Source organism: Bufo gargarizans, chromosome 4, assembly GCF_014858855.1.
Source record: "Bufo gargarizans isolate SCDJY-AF-19 chromosome 4, ASM1485885v1, whole genome shotgun sequence".
NCBI lineage: Eukaryota > Metazoa > Chordata > Amphibia > Anura > Bufonidae > Bufo > Bufo gargarizans.
This window is the reverse complement of record NC_058083.1, coordinates 36,486,169-36,505,297: the sequence shown is the minus strand read 5'-3', so window position 1 is coordinate 36,505,297 and position 19,129 is coordinate 36,486,169. Positions and strand designations below refer to the sequence as shown.

At 44.9% G+C, this 19,129-nt stretch overlaps 1 protein-coding gene across 1 annotated transcript in view; it reads right to left on the bottom strand.

The window, feature by feature from the left end:
* Nucleotides 1-19,129, bottom strand: part of LOC122935955 (cytochrome P450 2K6-like) — a 225,411-nt gene that overhangs the window by 87,998 nt on the left and 118,284 nt on the right. Inside the window, exon 7 of the mRNA XM_044291920.1 lies at nt 15,197-15,381. Within this exon, the coding sequence (XP_044147855.1) occupies nt 15,197-15,381 (185 nt within the window). The remainder of the gene's footprint in view (nt 1-15,196; nt 15,382-19,129) is intronic.

Below are 19,129 nucleotides of genomic sequence, written 5' to 3'. Positions count from 1 at the left end.
TCCAACGTTCAAGTCTGCACCCGGAGATAGACTTTCATGCATCTGAGCCTTCGTGATATGCTCTTATGATATTTTCCTGTGCCCAGGGAACGGACTCATACCCTGTAAGCCTCCTGAGATGTTATTTTTGTTTTTCTTTCATCATTTTGGACTATCCTGGCTTTTCCAATACATCACCAGTCTTCAGAGGAAAAACAACAAACCCATTTGTCACCTTTTGTCACATTTCGTTGTTGCCTAAGATATGCTTGCCTAACCCATTTTTACTTTCAGGTACAAGTAGTACAAGAATGGAGTTATGGTGTTATTTCCTATGCATGCATGCTTTTTCCCTTTTCTTATATCTTACAGGAAGATACAACATTGAGTCAAGAATGTGTCGAGGTCGACTCATGTTTTACCATGGGTGTATGCAGCATCCCAATCAGGACATGTGGGAACTGCAAAATAGCTTTAAAACTGCATTACATGTTATTTGCATTATATCACCTGTTGTATTCCTGTTCATAGGCTGGCTAGGTGTAATTTATACATCCCACCACTGATGGGGATAGCACTACTCTGGTCTTATCTGTAGTCAGTCTGTTGTTAAGTTTGAGAGAGTGCAGATCAAGCACCAAACTGCTTAGATAAAAGTCTAGTCCAGAAAGGGACAAAGAAAGGAAAGACTAAAAATCAAAGGATAAAAGCCATTATTCAGGCATCAAAGACCTCTGGGAATCCAGGTGAAGGATACTTTAGCCACAGGCAACCTCACCAAATTACTCTGGTTTACAAGGGACCTGAAGCAAAGTCACCTACCAGAAATACTTATACAGAACCACAGCCTGAGTCAAAACCCAGCCAAACCTATTAACAGCAGATCAACAGAATTCCTCTAAGAACAAAAGACTGTATTGTGTCTGGATGTATATGCCGCATCTGGAACCAACCTCAGTAAAAGTTGTGAGTTGTATCCTACCACTGTCTACTTCATTCTTCAATATTACTACAACTGGTTGTACCACCATTAAGGGTACTGGCGTCACAACAAATAACACCAAGGGGCCCAGCCGCCATAAGTACCCTAAACACCACTGCCATCAAGGGCACCTCAACCTCCACCTAGGCTGGTGCTTCCCTACCACAGAGTGTGCCCCAGAGGATTTTGTGCTGTCTTCCTCAACACTGTGCTGCCGGCTCAGGGAGGCTTTCTGCTAACCGTGAGTAAACCGATCAACTGTGTTATTATTTGGCCCCTCATCGGCCCACCATGCACCTCACGTGTTGCCCTTGCGGTTCTGGATGGCTGCACTTATTATATTTAATAAATTTAATAATAATATTGAATACATTTTATAATAAAAATTAAATTTTTCCTAACACAGGGAGAGGAGGACATCCTGTGGTTCACAGAAATGGAGATGGTCTTCGGATTACCACACAGACATCTCAGAAATGAACCACGGCTCCCAAAAGCAGCTCCTGAGAAGATCATGAAGTGTCCCGATCATCCATCATCTATTCGCCCCACGTTATTTTGGAAGTGTGTAGAACCCGTGTGAGACCCCCCACGCTGCAGATTGATATTGGAGACACCGAATTTTATAATATATATGGAATAAATTTCATAATAAAATGTTTAATAAATTTACTTATAACATAAACATTTTTTTGAAGAGAATCGGCCAGTCTGCAGTTTATTCAACGACCTGGAGGGTGTTGTGATTGAGAAAGCATTCCAAAAAAACAATTACTCTACACCTGGAGCTGAATCCTGTCAAGATTGATGCCAGTGTGATATTGGCTGCTCATCCAGCAAGATACTTATGTGGGAACCTGCCTGCCATGCTTAGGCCTCTATTAGCGACAGACAATGAGAAGAAGACAAAGCTTGTTCTTTTCTGTACATTGAATTAATAATTTTTGGGGTCTGTACTCAACTGGCCTGCAGTAAAATTGATATCTAATGACTGTCTAATATACCTCCAGCCACAAAATCACTTAATGTTTTCTGTCCGGTGAATGCCTAATGTTTGGGGCCTGTACTCTCGTGGTCTAAAATAAAAAATTTCTAGGCTCCAGCATCGCGCATTTTTTAGAGTTTTTAATTTAAAATGCATAAAAATGGCCACTGATTAAAATACATATTTTTTGTGGGAATTTTTGCCATTGATCCCCCTCTAGTATGTCACTGTCCATGTTGTGGGACGATTTGTGCACTTCTTGTAATTATTTGGTGGCTGCAAATATGATGTCACAGCCTGATGAATGTCTGAAAAGAAAAAAACTAAACTTTATTGTAGTCTATTTAAAATAGGAAAAAAAAACTATATGTTACAATCTGTGACCAACAGGCAACCAGACTTGAAGAGTGCAGAAAGGGACTTTTGTATAACCCCCTGCACAATTACAAGTCTGGACTAATTTCCTAGCTTGCTAGCAAGGTGCTGCTAATCGTCTGCAAGCAGGAAAACAGGACACGGTCCAATATACTTATAGACTTAGGTGTGTCGCGAGTGAACCTCTGTGATCCTTACTGACATGTGCAGGTGCATCAATGGCTGCTATCTGGGAGGGCTATATTCTATGAGCCACACTGACTGTACTGGGCTGTTAGCGTCTGGTCTATAGTTCAACCAGTAATCCACACTATGACTGAGCTAGAGTCGTCCTTCTGTTGTATGACCACACTAACACACACCACACGGCTATGTCTGGAACGGCTTGATTGTAGCACCACTTATCCAAAATACATGCACCGCATTATTGCGTTCATTACATGTGGATACACGCAAACCCTTATACACGTCCGTGTTTGTAGGCTGGCCTCTCAAATAACTACTATCTTGTAGTCAGTATTACCTAACTAGGAGGTAAACTCTCATAGCTGATGCACACCCTGCCTAAAGAACCGTGTCCTGGAACATTGACATCGGCTCTACGTGTTTTCACGTGACATGTGTTCGCCACATATTTTCAGGAGTTAATTAGGAGATGCCTGTATAGAGACAAGTGTTGTGTGCAAGGGCTCCAGCGCAATGATGGCCGTACGCGGCCGAACAAACGCCAAGTACATATAGCAGAAGCCCTGCCTCTCGGGGGAGGGTGTGCCAGTACAAACGCCAGTCAGACCTAGGGGTGTGTTCCAACTCATGCCCTCTGGCCGGCGAGTACAATGATAAGCCATGACGTTCCCAGGAGTTGGCCATGCGTGCTTTTTTCTGGGGAATCCAGTTTACGACCCATATCCATTGCCTAACTCAAAGTGATAACATTGGTAAGGACCCACCAGGGGACTCCTCTCAAGAGCAAATAGTGATGCATCCATCTCCATCTCAATATAAATCAGAAGCTGAGAGAGCCATCGCTGTTGTCAAATAAGTCATAGATCGTGATGTAAGCTACAGCAGGCTTACATGCAAGATACGGGATGTTTACATGTATTTGACTTCCTAGGGTGTTTACTGTATATTGGTTTCACAGATATACACTCACCTAAAGAATTATTAGGAACACCATACTAATACGGTATTGGACCCCCTTTTGCCTTCAGAACTGCCTTAATTCTACGTGGCATTGATTCAACAAGGTGCTGATAGCATTCTTTAGAAATGTTGGCCCATATTGATAGGATAGCATCTTGTAGTTGATGGAGATTTGAGGGATGCACATCCAGGGCACAAAGCTCCCGTTCCACTACATCCCAAAGATGCTCTATTGGGTTGAGATCTGGTGACTGTGGGGGCCATTTTAGTACAGTGAACTCATTGTCATGTTCAAGAAACCATTTTTTCCAGTCTTCAACAGTCCAATTTAGGTGAGCTTGTGCAAATTGTAGCCTCTTTTTCCTATTTGTAGTGGAGATGAGTGGTACCCGGTGGGGTCTTCTGCTGTTATAGCCCATCCGCCTTAAGGTTGTGCGTGTTGTGGCTTCACAAATGCTTTGCTGCATACCTCAGTTGTAACGAGTGGTTATTTCAGTCAACGTTGCTCTTCTATCAGCTTGAATCAGTCGGCCCATTCTCCTCTGACCTCTAGCATCAACAAGGCATTTTCGCACACAGGACTGCCGCATACTGGATGTTTTTCCCTTTTCACACCATTCTTTGTAAACCCTAGAAATGGTTGTGCGTGAAAATCCCAGTAGCTGAGCAGATTGTGAAATACTCAGACCGGCCCGTCTGGCACCAACGACCATGCAACGCTCAAAATTGCTTAAATCACCTTTTTTCCCATTCTGACATTCAGTTTGGAGTTCAGGAGATTGTCTTGACCAGGACCACAACCCTACATGCATTGAAACAACTGCCATGTGATTGGTTGACTAGATAATCGCATTAATGAGAAATAGAACAGGTGTTCCTAATAATTCTTTAGGTGAGTGTATATATATATTTTATATGAAATCCGGCAGCACTCACTTTAGAGGTTATCAGGTGCATGCGTCTCGCCTTTGACCATAGGCTTGTATATTCAAGGAAAAATCAACGCAGCACTCTTCTTGTAAAAAAAACGCAGTGTCTTTATTCACACATGTGACACAAAAATAGGCAACGTTTCAATCCCCTTCCGGGATCCTTCTCAAGCCAAGTGCACAGACCAACAACATGCTGGCATCTAAATGCATATCCAACTTTTCAATACATGTGTACAACAGCAATTAATCAAGTGATTACAATTAGTGACAGCTGATACAAAATCAAAGTAAAAAAAATTGCTCCATTCCAATCTTTCAACGGATCTTCTTGTATTGTGATCTTGATATATATTCTCATGTGTCTTTGTATATAAAGTGCTTGTGCCAATGAAGTGCAGCTTCCAATCAAAATATACAAGAACAATCTCATATTATAAAAAAAGTGCAAGTGCATTTTAAAATCACAATAAAACCACTTGGCTATATTAAATTCATCAGTTCATCAGGATAGAGAGACGCGTGCTGCACTTGAATGCATTTCATCCAGCTTGCTGTTTTTTTTTAAAAAAACGCATAGTGTGAACACCACCCATCTGCAGGGTACATAAAAAAAAAATATATACTTTTTACTTTTTATTTCTATAGATGATCATGTCAGTGCTATCTCTTGAGTTGCAAACTGGTCTGCACAGGGATCTAGTGCCGAGTGGTCATGTGACGCCTATTTGGCGCCTAAGAATATCCAATCTTCCCACAGAGAAAAACATTTTGGAATCATCTTCTATTCTCATATTTTTCTCAATTATGTTGTTATATTACACTACACCACAGCGCACCACTACTTCCCGTGCAGTCACTCATCCACAACACATAGACAACACTTCCCCACAAACACATGCTTGGGAGTCGGTGTGAATTACCATCAATACCAGCATGTGGCATTAAGTATATTTCCCGTTTAAATCAAATGTAGCACAAAAATTTTGGGGGGCATATTCAATCATCCTGCAGGACGCCTCTCTCATCTCATGGATCCACATATCTGCAATACAAAACAAATATCATTATCCTTGCAAAAATTAATAACTGGTCTGTACATTCAATGTAATGATGTATCTAGTGATCCTGCAGTCGGGAGCCCGTGTCCCTGATCTCATCCCTACTGTAACACGATAATCTATATTCAAACCATGGGGTTTTAATGTACCAAGGCGATGTATCCATTTTAGTTCACATTTCTTCAAGAGAGTAAGTCTGCCCCCCCCCTCTTTTTAACACATTAATTCTTTCCAAAATTCTAAATTTCAGATCTTGTTCCTTATGTTGTTTTTCAGAAAAATGTTTAGCCACAGGAAGATCTTTTCTTTTATCTCTAATAGACTGTCGATGATTATTTAGTCTCGCCTTAATATCGCACGTAGTCTCCCCCACATAGAGTAAGTGACATGGGCACCACAACACGTATACTACCCATGAGGAATCGCAAGTCAAGTATTCTTTGATCTCAAAACGTTCCCCAGTCTGCGGATGTGTGAAATCCCCACCCTTCTGTAGATACTTACAATTCACACACCGCAGACATGGGTGACAACCTGTCCTCTTAGATTTACATAAGGTCTGCTGGACTTGTTTTTTCTGCCCCTCTACCTCAGTTCTAACAATCCTGTCTTTGATGTTTCTGGAGCGTTTATACGACATTAAGGACGGTGCAGTGAAGGCCGAAATCGCAGGGAAACCGCTCCTCAATGCACCACTATGTGAACACACAATCCGCTCCACTGCCGGACTTAACTCATTGAATGTTGTTACAAATGGTATCCTCTCTATATTTGATTTCGCTTTACCCCTCAAAAGAGTATTGCGAGTTACTTGGTCGGATTTCTTCCTATTCTCCTGAATAACCTTTAGGATAGTCTCTGATTTGAAATGAATTTTCCAATTTTTTTAACGCCCCTCCTCATTGTCTACAATTCTTTTTACCCGCAACATTTGGCCATATTGTTTTTCGTGGGTGCCCACTTGCAAAATGTAAAATCGTGTTTTTATCTGTAGCTTTAATATTTAGATCTGTATGTAGGCTCCCATTTTCCACGTAGACCTGTGTATCTAAAAATTGTACCCGTTCACTCGAGGCTGTTAGCGTAAATTGTATATTGTTATCCATATTGTTCAGAAAATCATGAAATACATGTAGCGACTCGCTTGTACCATTCCAAATAATGAACACGTCATCTATGAATCTCCACCACCCCAGCACATTGCTGAAGTGGGGAGAGTCATAGATAAAGCCGACCAAGTAACTCGCAATACTCTTTTGAGGGGTAAAGCGAAATCAAATATAGAGAGGATACCATTTGTAACAACATTCAATGAGTTAAGTCCGGCAGTGGAGCGGATTGTGTGTTCACATAGTGGTGCATTGAGGAGCGGTTTCCCTGCGATTTCGGCCTTCACTGCACCGCCCTTAATGTCGTATAAACGCTCCAGAAACATCAAAGACAGGATTGTTAGAACTGAGGTAGAGGGGCAGAAAAAACAAGTCCAGCAGACCTTATGTAAATCTAAGAGGACAGGTTGTCACCCATGTCTGCGGTGTGTGAATTGTAAGTATCTACAGAAGGGTGGGGATTTCACACATCCGCAGACTGGGGAACGTTTTGAGATCAAAGAATACTTGACTTGCGATTCCTCATGGGTAGTATACGTGTTGTGGTGCCCATGTCACTTACTCTATGTGGGGGAGACTACGTGCGATATTAAGGCGAGACTAAATAATCATCGACAGTCTATTAGAGATAAAAGAAAAGATCTTCCTGTGGCTAAACATTTTTCCGAAAAACAACATAAGGAACAAGATCTGAAATTTACAATTTTGGAAAGAATTAATGTGTTAAAAAGAGGGGGGGGGGGCAGACTTACTCTCTTGAAGAAATGTGAACTAAAATGGATACATCGCCTTGGTACATTAAAACCCCATGGTTTGAATATAGATTATCGTGTTACAGTAGGGATGAGATCAGGGACACGGGCTCCCGACTGCAGGATCACTAGATACATCATTACATTGAATGTACAGACCAGTTATAAATTTTTGCGAGGATAATGATATTTGTTTTGTATTGCAGATATGTGGATCCATGGGATGAGAGAGGCGTCCTGCAGGATGACTGAATATGTCCCAAAAATTTTTTTTGTGCTACATTTCATTTAAACGGGAATTATACTTAATGCCACATGCTGGTATTGACGGTAATTCACACCGACTCCCAAGCATGTGTTTGTGGGGAAGTGTTGTCTATGTGTTGTGGATGAGTGACTGCACGGTAAGTAGTGGTGCGCTGTGGTGTAGTGTAATATAACAACATAATTGAGAAAAATATGAGAATAGAAGATGATTCCAAAATGTTTTTCTCTGTGGGAAGATTGGATATTCTTAGGCGCCAAATAGGCGTCACATGACCACTTGGCACTAGATCCCTGTGCAGACCAGTCCGCAACTCAAGAGATAGCACTGACATGATTATCTATAGAAATAAAAAGTTAAAAAAAAAATATATTTTTTTTTTATGTACCCTGCAGATGGGTGGTGTTCACACTATGCGTTTTTAAAAAAAAAACAGCAAGCTGGATGAAATGCATTCAAGTGCAGCACGCGTCTCTCTATCCTGATGAATTGACGAATTTAATATAGCCAAGTGGTTTTATTGTGATTTTAAAATGCACTTGCACTTTTTTTATAATATGAGATTGTTCTTGTATATTTTGATTGGAAGCTGCACTTCATTGGCACAAGCACTTTATATACAAAGACACATGAGAATATATATCAAGATCACAATACAAGAAGATCCGTTGAAAGATTGGAATGGAGCAAATTGTTTTACTTAGATTTTGTAGTGTAATTGTAATCACTTGATTAATTGATGTTGTACACATGTATTGAAAAGTTGGATATGTATTTAGATGCCAGCATGTTGTTGGTCTGTGCACTTGGCTTGAGAAGGATCCCGTTAGGGGATTGAAACGTTGCCTATTTTTTGTGTCATATGTTTGAATAAAGACACTGCGTTTTATTTACAAGAAGAGTGCTGCGTTGATTTTTTCTTGAATATATATATATATATATATATATATATAGTACATCCCGTTTCTTGCATGTAAGCCTGATGTAGCTTATATCACGATCTATGACTTATGTGACAACAGCAATGGCTCTCTCTGCTTCTGCTTTATATTGAGATGGAGATGGATGCATCGCTATTTGCTCTTGAGAGGAGTCCCCTGGTGGGTCCTTACCAATGTTATCACTTTGAGTTAGGCAATGGATATGGGTCGCGAACTGGACTCCCCCAGAAACAAGCGTGCATGCGCCAACTCCCGGGTACGTCATGGCTTATCATTGTACTCGCCGGCCAGAGGGCGTGAGTTGGAACACGCCCCTAGGTCTGACTGGTGTTTGTACTGGCACACCCTCCCCCGGGAGGCTAGGCTTCTGCTATATGTACTTGGCATTTCTTCGGCCGCGTACGGCCATTATAGCGCTGGAGCCCTTGCACACAACAGTGTGGGGCACTTGTCTCTATACAGGCATCTCTTAATTAGCTCCTGAAGATACGTGGCGAACACATGTCACGTGGAAACACGTAGAGCCGATTTCAATGTTCCAGGACACGGTTCTTTAGGCAGGGTGTGCATCCAGGGCCGGCCTTAGGTGTTCAGGCGCCCTGTGCGAGATAACCTTGTGGCGCCCCCCCCCAAAAAAAAAAAAACACTGCTTGTTGCTGGCATCATGGCATAGGCTGGCTGACTATCCAACCAAGTAGTTACCAGCCCTCACACCCCAAAGGCCGGTGTAATGTTATACTTCCCTAGTTCGTGAGATTTCCCTACCCTCGTCACTTCCGGTCGCACCGGACATGACGTGAGGAAGTGTGCAGCGCCGCGCAGGCGCACAACGACAGGTTAGGGAAATTTCACAGCAGAGTGCGCATGCGCCAGGAGCCTCGCCGGCGGTTAGGGTAGGGAAAAACTATGGGCCAATGCGCAGGCGCAGTGATCGGATGGATGTTCTCAGCTGAACACCGGCCGACACTGCGCATGCATCGGGAGCCTCACCAGCGGTTAGGGAAGGGAAAAATTACGTACGGGCCAGTGCTTTTTCCCTACCCTAACCGCTGGTGAGGCTCCCAGCGCATGCGCAGTGTCGGCCGGTGTCCAGCTGAGAAAATTAGTTTCCAATGTAGTATTAATAACTAAACAATTAAATAATAAACATATTGCATTGTCTACTTACCGCCAGGACAATTAGATGATCTGGACTCTGGCTGCAGTCTGGCTCTGGGGACTCCATTGTCACTCTTTCCCCCCCCCCTTCCCTTGTCACTCTCATTATCCCCCCTCTCCCTTGTCACTCTCATTATTCCACCCGCCCTCCCTTGTCACGCTCATTATTTCCCCCCCCATCACTCTCATTATTTCCCCCCCATCACTCTCATTATTTCCCCCCATCACTCTCATTATTTCCCCCCCATCACTCTCATTATTTCCCCCCCCATCACTCTCATTATTTCCCCCCATCACTCTCATTATTCCCCCCCATCACTCTCATTATTTCCCCCCCCCCATCACTCTCATTATTTCCCCCCCCCATCACTCTCATTATTTCCCCCCCCCATCACTCTCATTATTTCCCCCCCCCATCACTCTCATTATTTCCCCCCCCCATCACTCTCATTATTTCCCCCCCCCATCACTCTCATTATTTCCCCCCCATCACTCTCATTATCCCCCCCATCACTCTCATTATTCCCCCCCCCCATCACTCTCATTATTTCCCCCCCCCATCACTCTCATTATTTCCCCCCCCCATCACTCTCATTATTTCCCCCCCCCATCACTCTCATTATTTCCCCCCCCCCATCACTCTCATTATTCCCCCCCCCCCCCCATCACTCTCATTATTCCCCCCCATCACTCTCATTATCCCCCCCCCCCATCACTCTCATTATTTCCCCCCCATGTCACTCTCTTTCTTTCCTCCCCCCTTGTCACTCTCTTTCTTTCCTCCCCCCTCCCCCCTTGTCACTCTCTTTCTACTCCCACCTCCACCTCTAGTGTAGCGTGGCCGAGCTCTGTTAGGTCCGCGGTACAGGAGCATTTGTTTCCTGTACCCGGCCGGACTGAAAGGAAGTGCACACTAAGTGAGCACTTCCTGTCAGTCCGGCCGGGTACAGGAAACAAAAGCTCCTGTACCGCGGACCTAACAGAGCTCGGCCACGCTACATTAACAGGCGCAGGATTCTTTAGAGCGGCAAGCGCTCAGCCTCAGCCACTCAGGCGGCGCAGAATGAGGGGCGCCGCCAGCCGCCCCCAACTTATATAAGCAACTTTTTTTTTTTTAAACCGCAACGGGCGCCGGGCGCCTCCTGCTGAATATAGGAGGAGGGGGGGGGGAGAAAACATAAGTGCCGCCTCGCCTGCCCATATTACATTGCGGGCTGTCGGCCGCCCGGCGCCCCTGTTGCTATGGCGCCCTGTGCGGCCGCACAGCCCGCACACCCCAAAGGCCGGCCCTGTGTGCATCAGCTATGAGAATTTACTTCCTAGTTAGGTAATACTGACTACAAGATAGTGATTTTATGAGAGGCCAGCCTACAAACACTTATTTGTATGAGGGTATGCGTGTATTCACATGTAATGAACGCAATAATACGGTGCATGTATTTTGGATGAGTGGTGTTACAATCAAGCCATTTCAGACATAGCCGTGTGGTGTGTGTTAGTGTGGTCATACAACAGAAGGACGACTCTAGCACAGTCATAGTGTGGATTACTGGTTGAACTATAGACCAGACGCTAACAGCCCAGTACAGTCACTGTGGCTCATAGAATATAGCCCTCCCAGATAGCAGCCATTGATGCACCTGCACATGTCAGTAAGGATCACAGAGGTTCACTCGCGACACACCTAAGTCTATAAGTATATTGGACCGTGTCCTGTTTTCCTGCTTGCAGACGATTAGCAGCACCTTGCTAGCAAGCTAGGAAATTAGTCCAGACTTGTAATTGTGCAGGGGGTTATACAAAAGTCCCTTTCTGCACTCTTCAAGTCTGGTTGCCTGATGGTCACAGATTTTGACATATAGGTGTTTGACCTATTTTAAATAGACTACAATAAAGTTTTGTTTTTATCTTTTAAGACGTTCATCAGGCTGTGACATCATATTTACTCACAAACGTTTACCAGATCATTCAAATAGTGTGAGATGGCTGCAAATATGAGTTGAAGGTTTTTCACGTTCGCCTGCCATTAAAGTGAATGCTGCCCTCCGCAAACTTGCGGTTTGCGAACATTTGATCGCGGTTGCGCGATCGCGTTTATGAACCATCTCGGCTGATGCTCATCCATCACTACCCACATCCACCTGGCACAGGTGGCTATTGTCTACAGTCTGGGAGGTACCTGTGGCACACAGCTTCCTGGCATACAATGAGTGGCGGTAGCCATAGTTGGTATCCATGTGTTCACCCCGATAGGGACAGTCGTCCCTTATGTGTCCAGGCTCGTGACACCTCCAGCAAACCACTGGAGCTGGGTCTACAGGGGATATGTCCCGGGTGGGCTTAGCTGGCACCGGCTGCCGGGTCTGGGGTGGAGATTTCAGGGATTTGACTGGCCTCCTCCCAAAAGAACCCCCCTGCAGATTCTTAGTAGCGCTCCACCAGGTCGACCATCTCTAAGGCATTACCAGGAGACACCTGGCCGATCCAGTGCTGGAGAGGGTACGGCAAAGCCCTCCAAAACACATCCGCCAACAGACGGTCCAGCATAGCAGTGGGAGTCAATATGTCAGTCTGCAGCCATTTCTGCAAATGGTGTAGCAGGTCATAATATTGTGGTTTGGCGGGTTCAGCCGAGTTAAATTCCCACTGGTCCACCCGCTGAGCCCGGACCAATACATTCACCCCCCAGTTTCGCCAGGATCTCACCTTTCACAGTTGCGTAGTCGGCCACTTGATCATCGGTTAGATCAAAAAGCACTTGCTGGGGTCCAGATGCCAGGAACGGAGCCACGACCTCAGCCCACTGGTCTCGAGGTAACTTCTCCCTCACGGCCACATTTTCAAACATCACCAGATCGGTCTCGACATCATCCGAGGGGGAAATCTGAGGGATTGCCGCACGGACAGCTTTCCGGGCATCATGGACGTTCTGGGATGCTCCGGCCGCTTGCATTGTCATTACATGTTGTAATAGCAGCTGGTTAGTTTCCTGCTGCTTGTTAGCCTCCCACTGCTGCAAGTTAGCCTTCACGAGGGCTTTCACGACCACGTCCATTTTATCCGAGGACACGGGTCGTAACCTTGCCGGCTTAATATAGAATATGCACTTGTGCCCGGGAAAAAACACAAAAACTTTTCGGCCTTCAGGCCGGCCTCACTGCATTTGCCCCACATCCAACAGCAATTGTGGGGTTTTCCTCTGGTAGACAAGATAGCGGACGCAGTATAGAGGCAATCACAAAGTATTTAACTTAAACAGTTAGGTGTTTATTTACACATAAGGAAAAATGACCGTTCACAGTCTTGGTGTTTGTTCACACCATGCAATTTCCATACAACAAAATCGTACCCTGGTAAGCAGTTTTCCACCCACAGTCCACAGCAGGCTTTAGGGGCCTGTTTCCCAGCATGCGGCTCTCAGCCATTTACCATGGCAAAAATTCACAGGTCCCAAAACACAGAGACTTCCCAGCTACTCTGTCAGATGGAGGATAAACCACACCCAGCTGAGACTGCTGGATGGGTTTTATATAGGCCAAAAAGACCCGGCCTGGAGCATGGGGAAAAGTCACCCACCCAGCACTTTGTCTACTTCCAGTAAGAGCCGGCCCGGATCGGCTTTACAGCCATACTAACAAATCACTGTGTCAGTCAGCACTAGCTACCGCTGACACTTAAAGGGATTCTGTCACCTCCCCTAAGGCAAAAAACGATTTAAAACCAGCCATGCAGCACAGCTTACCTGGATTAGGCTGTGCTGTTCAATCTTGAAATCCGTCCAGCAGTTAGTTCAAAAAACGAGTTTGATCAATGAGGAAATGCGTCCTGAAGGTGCCCAGAGGGGCGTTTTTTTCTTCTGAGAGAGCCCAGTCCCGCCCCTTTTTCAGTGCCCAGCCCGCCTTCCTTGTATTTTCTAACTGCCGCCCCCAGCCTGCCACAGCCTCTCCTGCCTCTCCTCCCCCTCCCTCACGCCGAACGAAGTCTCGCACAGGCGCAGTACCCACTGAGGGCTGCGCCTGTGCGATCATCAGGAGACTGAGGGCGGCAGCTTCATCTTCGTCACTGGGCATGCGCCGAGCCCAGTGACGTCCGATGCTCGCTCTTCCCTGCTGACTGAGGGAAGAGCGAGCATCGGACGTCACTGGGCTCGGCGCATGCCCAGTGACGAAGATGAAGCTGCCGCCCTCAGTCTCCTGATGATCGCACAGGCGCAGCCCTCAGTGGGTACTGCGCCTGTGCGAGACTTCGTTCGGCAAGAGGGAGGGGGAGGAGAGGAAGGGGAGGCTGTGGCAGGCTGGGGGCGGCGGTTAGGAAGTAAAAGGAAGGCGGGCTGGGCACTGAAAAAGGGGCGGGACTGGGCTCTCTCAGAAGAAAAAAACGCCCCTCTGGGCACCTTCAGGACGCATTTCCTCATTGATCAAACTCGTTTTTTGAACTAACTGCTGGACGGATTTCAAGATTGAACAGCACAGCCTAATCCAGGTAAGCTGTGCTGCATGGCTGGTTTTAAATCGTTTTTTGCCTTAGGGGAGGTGACAGAATCCCTTTAAAACTACCGTCTCTTACCTCACCGAGGACAGGAACCTCAGTGACACATACCTTCCATCAATAACAGCCCCTTGCGCCTTCCTACAACACATAACACATATAAATATTCATGCATGTTACACTCAGTAGACTTACTTAACCCTTTTGCAGGACATTCTTGCTTCCTAGCACAGCAGTAGAGATGGAGCTATAAGGATCTTTCTGCACACTGTGCACACTTCACACACTCTGCACATACATTTTGCTTATCCTCATCTTGTCCATCCCAAAAGAGCTATCAAGTTACAACAGCCGGCAATTAGCTGAAGTTGTTGTAACTTCAAACCACATAGGCAAGAATTCCACATACCCTTGTCTTGCAAACCTCTCCATACTCCTACTACATTACATCTGGGGCAAGGGCCCTTCACCAAACCCCACCCCCGATTTTTCTTGTTTGTTTTTTTGTACAGTATATTTTTGAGGTAAAAATCACTGTTTGATGAAACATTGCACAAAGCTGGTTGTGATTAACTCATTTACTTGTATTCCTATAGATAGCATTACGTGTTGCTAATGAAAAACGTAGAATCTAGTAGTAAAGTACAGTAGTGTTGTGCAATGGGTAAACAATGCTTTATATTTTTTGTTTTATTATGAGCACTTGTTGAAGTATTAATATTTGAACACAGAGTACTGTATTGTGTCTCAAAGCTGCAAGATTGTGATCCCGGTTGTAAATAACAGGTCAGTGCTAATGCTTTTGACAGGGTATATTCTTTCAGGAATCCAAAGGGTATGGTGTTCTGGAAAAATTGGAAGTTCTTACCATACACAGTCTGTGTGTAGCCCAAAGACACTATATCATTCATTGTAATAGGGACCATATTGGTTAATATTTTCTGATAAATATAGGTAATGTTATTAGCAGCATTGCTGGTTGGGTAATGAATGATCACTGATGCAGAGTTGATATTTTGTACTTACTTTAGGAATAAAGTATCCTCTGAAGGTCACATCTTTGCTTGTTTCATGGATAACACCAGAAGGAGCAATATCAGAGAACCTCTGAATTTCATGTATTACTGCATTTGTAAAGGGCATTTGTCCTCGGTGGCTGTATATGGGTTGTGCAGATCCCAAGACTCTTGAAATCTCCTCCTGGACTTTTTCTAAATAAGATAAGTAAATAGGATCAATTCAGGCATAAATCTACTTTTTTCTAAAGTATTTCTATGTGTTTTTCATAGAGACATTGGGGGAGATTTTTAAAACTGGTGTAAAGTAGAACTGTCCTTGTTGCCCATAGCAACCAGATTCCACCTTCCATTTTACAAAAGACCTGTGCAAAATGGAAGGTGGAACCTGATTGGTTGCTATCAGCAACTAAGCCAGTACTACTTTACACCGGTTTGATACATCTCCCCCAATGAGTGGATTTAAATCACAATCTGAAACAATGGTTACACTAAGGAAGAGTAAACCAGTTTGGTCCAAACCTTGCTATTTTGAAAGCAGACAACCCAAACATTTTCAGGTTTGTTTCAGATGAATCCAATAAAATGGCACACATCGCCATTTTAGTGCATATGGAGGGAAAAAAGCAGTAGGAAGGAAGAAGACGGTTCTCACATGACCCAGTGGTGCAGAGGGATTGCTCTGATTGGCTCCACGCCTGGATTAGCCAATCAGAGCTGCAGCAGGCAGGGAGGTGCCCTAGCAGACTGAGCAGAACACCATTCTGGGCTGGGCTATTAAAGATGGTGGTTGTGTGTGTCACGGTGTCTGCCAAGAAAACAATCTCACACGGTCAGGAACAGTGAAAAAGTAGAGACAGAAATCAATCCAGCTTATTTCCAGGAAAAGTGAAGGGAAAGTCTAGGGTTCCAAAGAAGAATTGTTTGTGTTGTGTACAATAGAGAAAAGCAGGGCAGCTAACAGACATGGAGAGAGACACAGGACCTGTGGCTGTTCCTGATATCAGAAGTGCAGGTGCAACTCAAACGCAGTTACCTGCAAGCAAATACTTTCATTTTGTTTCCTTATTTTCACAGAAATCTTTTTTCTTTCTTTTTTGTGGGGTTCAATATAATACATAGTAACATAGTAAATAAGGCCGAAAAAAGACATTTGTCAATCCAGTTCGGCCTGGATGGACAAATGAAGCGGTAAATAATATATATATATATATACAGTACAGACCAAAAGTTTGGACACACCTTCTCATTCAAAGAGTTTTCTTTATTTTCATGACTATGAAAATTGTAGATTCACACTGAAGGCATCAAAACTATGAATTAACACATGTGGAATTATATACATAAAATATGTCATATTCTAGGTTCTTCAAAGTAGCCACCTTTTGCTTTGATTACTGCTTTGCACACTCTTGGCATTCTCTTGATGAGCTTCAAGAGGTAGTCACCTGAAATGGTCTTCCAACAGTCTTGAAGGAGTTCCCAGAGATGCTCAGCACTTGTTGGCCCTTTTGCCTTCACTCTGCGGTCCAGCTCACTCCAAACCATCTCGATTGGGTTCAGGTCCGGTGACTGTGGAGGCCAGGTCATCTGGCGCAGCACCCCATCACTCTCCTTCATGGTCAAATAGCCCTTACACAGCCTGTAGGTGTGTTTGGGGTCATTGTCCTGTTGAAAAATAAATAATGGTCCAACTAAACGCAAACCGAATGGAATAGCATGCCGCTGCAAGATGCTGTGGTAGCCATGCTGGTTCAGTATGCCTTCAATTTTGAATAAATCCCCAACAGTGTCACCAGCAAAGCACCCCACACCATCACACCTCCTCCTCCATGCTTCACGGTGGGAACCAGGCATGTAGAGTCCATCCGTTCACCCTTTCTGATTCGCACAAAGACACGGTGGTTGGATTGTCCATTCCTTGTGTTCTTTAGCCCAAACAAATCTCTTCTGATTGTTGCCTGTCCTTAGCAGTGGTTTCCTAGCAGATATTCTACCATGAAGGCCTGATTCACACAGTCTCCTCTTAACAGTTGTTCTAGAGATGTGTCTGCTGCTAGAACTCTGTGTGGCATTGACCTGGTCTCTAATCTGAGCAGCTGTTAACCTGCAATTTCTGAGGCTGGTGACTCAGATGAACTTATCCTCCGCAGCAGAGGTGACTCTTGGTCTTCCTTTCCTGGGGCGGTCCGCATGTGAGCCAGTTTCTTTGTAGCGCTTGATGGTTTTTGTGACTGCAGTTGGGGACACTTTCAAAGTTTTCCCAATTTTTCGACTGACTGACCTTCATTTCTTAAAGTAATGATGGCCACTCGTTTTTCTTTCCTTAGCTGCTTTTTTCTTGCCATAATACAAATTCTAACAGTCTATTCAGTAGGACTATCAGCTGTGTATCCACCTGACTTCTCCACAACGCACCTGATGGTCCCAACCCCATTTATAAGGCAAGAAATCCTACTTATTAAACCTGACAGGGCACACCTATGAAGTGAAAACCATTTCAGGTGACTACTAGAGTTGAGCGAACACCTGGATGTTCGGGTTCGAGAAGTTCGGCCGAACTTCCCGGAAATGTTCGGGTTCGGGATCCGAACCCGACCCTAACTTCGTCCCGATCCCGAACCCCATTGAAGTCAATGGGGACCCGAACTTTTCGGCACTAAAAAGGCTGTAAAACAGCCCAGGAAAGGGCTAGAGGGCTGCAAAAGGACGCAACATGTAGGTAAATCCCCTGCAAACAAATGTGGATATGGAAATGAATTAAAATTAAAATAAAATAAATAAAAATTAACCAATATCAATTGGAGAGAGGTCCCATAGCAGAGAATCAGGCTTCACGTCACCCACCACTGTAACAGTCCATTGTCATATATTTAGGCCCCGGCACCCAGGAAGAGGAGAGAGGTCCCATAACAGAGAATCTGGCTTCATGTCAGCAGAGAATCAGTCTTCTTGTCATAGCAGAGAATCATGCTTCACGTCACCCAACACTGGAACAGTCCATTGTCATAAATTTAGGCCCCAGCACCCAGGCAGAGGAGAGAGGTCCCGTAACAGAGAATCTGGCTTCATGTCAGCAGAGAATCAGTCTTCATGTCATAGCAGAGAATCATGCTTCACGTCACCAAACACTGGAACAGTCCATTGTCAGATATTTAGGCCCAGGCACCCAGGCAGAGGAGAGAGGTCCCGTAACAGAGAATCTGGCTTCATGTCAGCAGAGAATCAGTCTGCATGTCATAGCAGAGAATCAGGCTTCACGTCACCTACCACTGTAACAATCCATTGTCATAAATTTAGGCCCCGGCACCCAGACAGAGGAGAGAGGTCCCGTAACAGAGAATCTGGCTTCATGTCAGCAGAGAATCAGTCTGCATGTCATAGCAGAGAATCATGCTTTACGTCACCCAACACTGGAACAGTCCATTGTCAGATATTTAGGCCCAGGCACCCAGGCAGAGGAGAGAGGTCCCGTAACAGAGAATCTGGCTTCATGTCAGCAGAGAATCAGTCTGCATGTCATAGCAGAGAATCAGGCTTCACGTCACCCACCACTGTAACAGTCCATTGTCAGATATTTAGGCCCCGGCACCCAGACAGAGGAGAGGTTCATTCAACTTTGGGTTGCCCCGCAATATAATGGTAAAATGAAAATAAAAATAGGATTGAATGAGGAAGTGCCCTGGAGTACAATAATATATGGTTAAGGGGAGGTAGTTAATGTCTAATCTGCACAAGGGATGGACAGGTCCTGTGGGATCCATGCCTGGTTCATTTTTATGAACGTCAGCTTGTCCACATTGGTTGTAGACAGGCGGCTGCGTTTGTCTGTAATAACGCCCCCTGCCGTGCTGAATACACGTTCAGACAAAACGCTGGCCGCCGGGCAGGCCAGCACCTCCAAGGCATAAAAGGCTAGCTCTGGCCACGTGGACAATTTAGA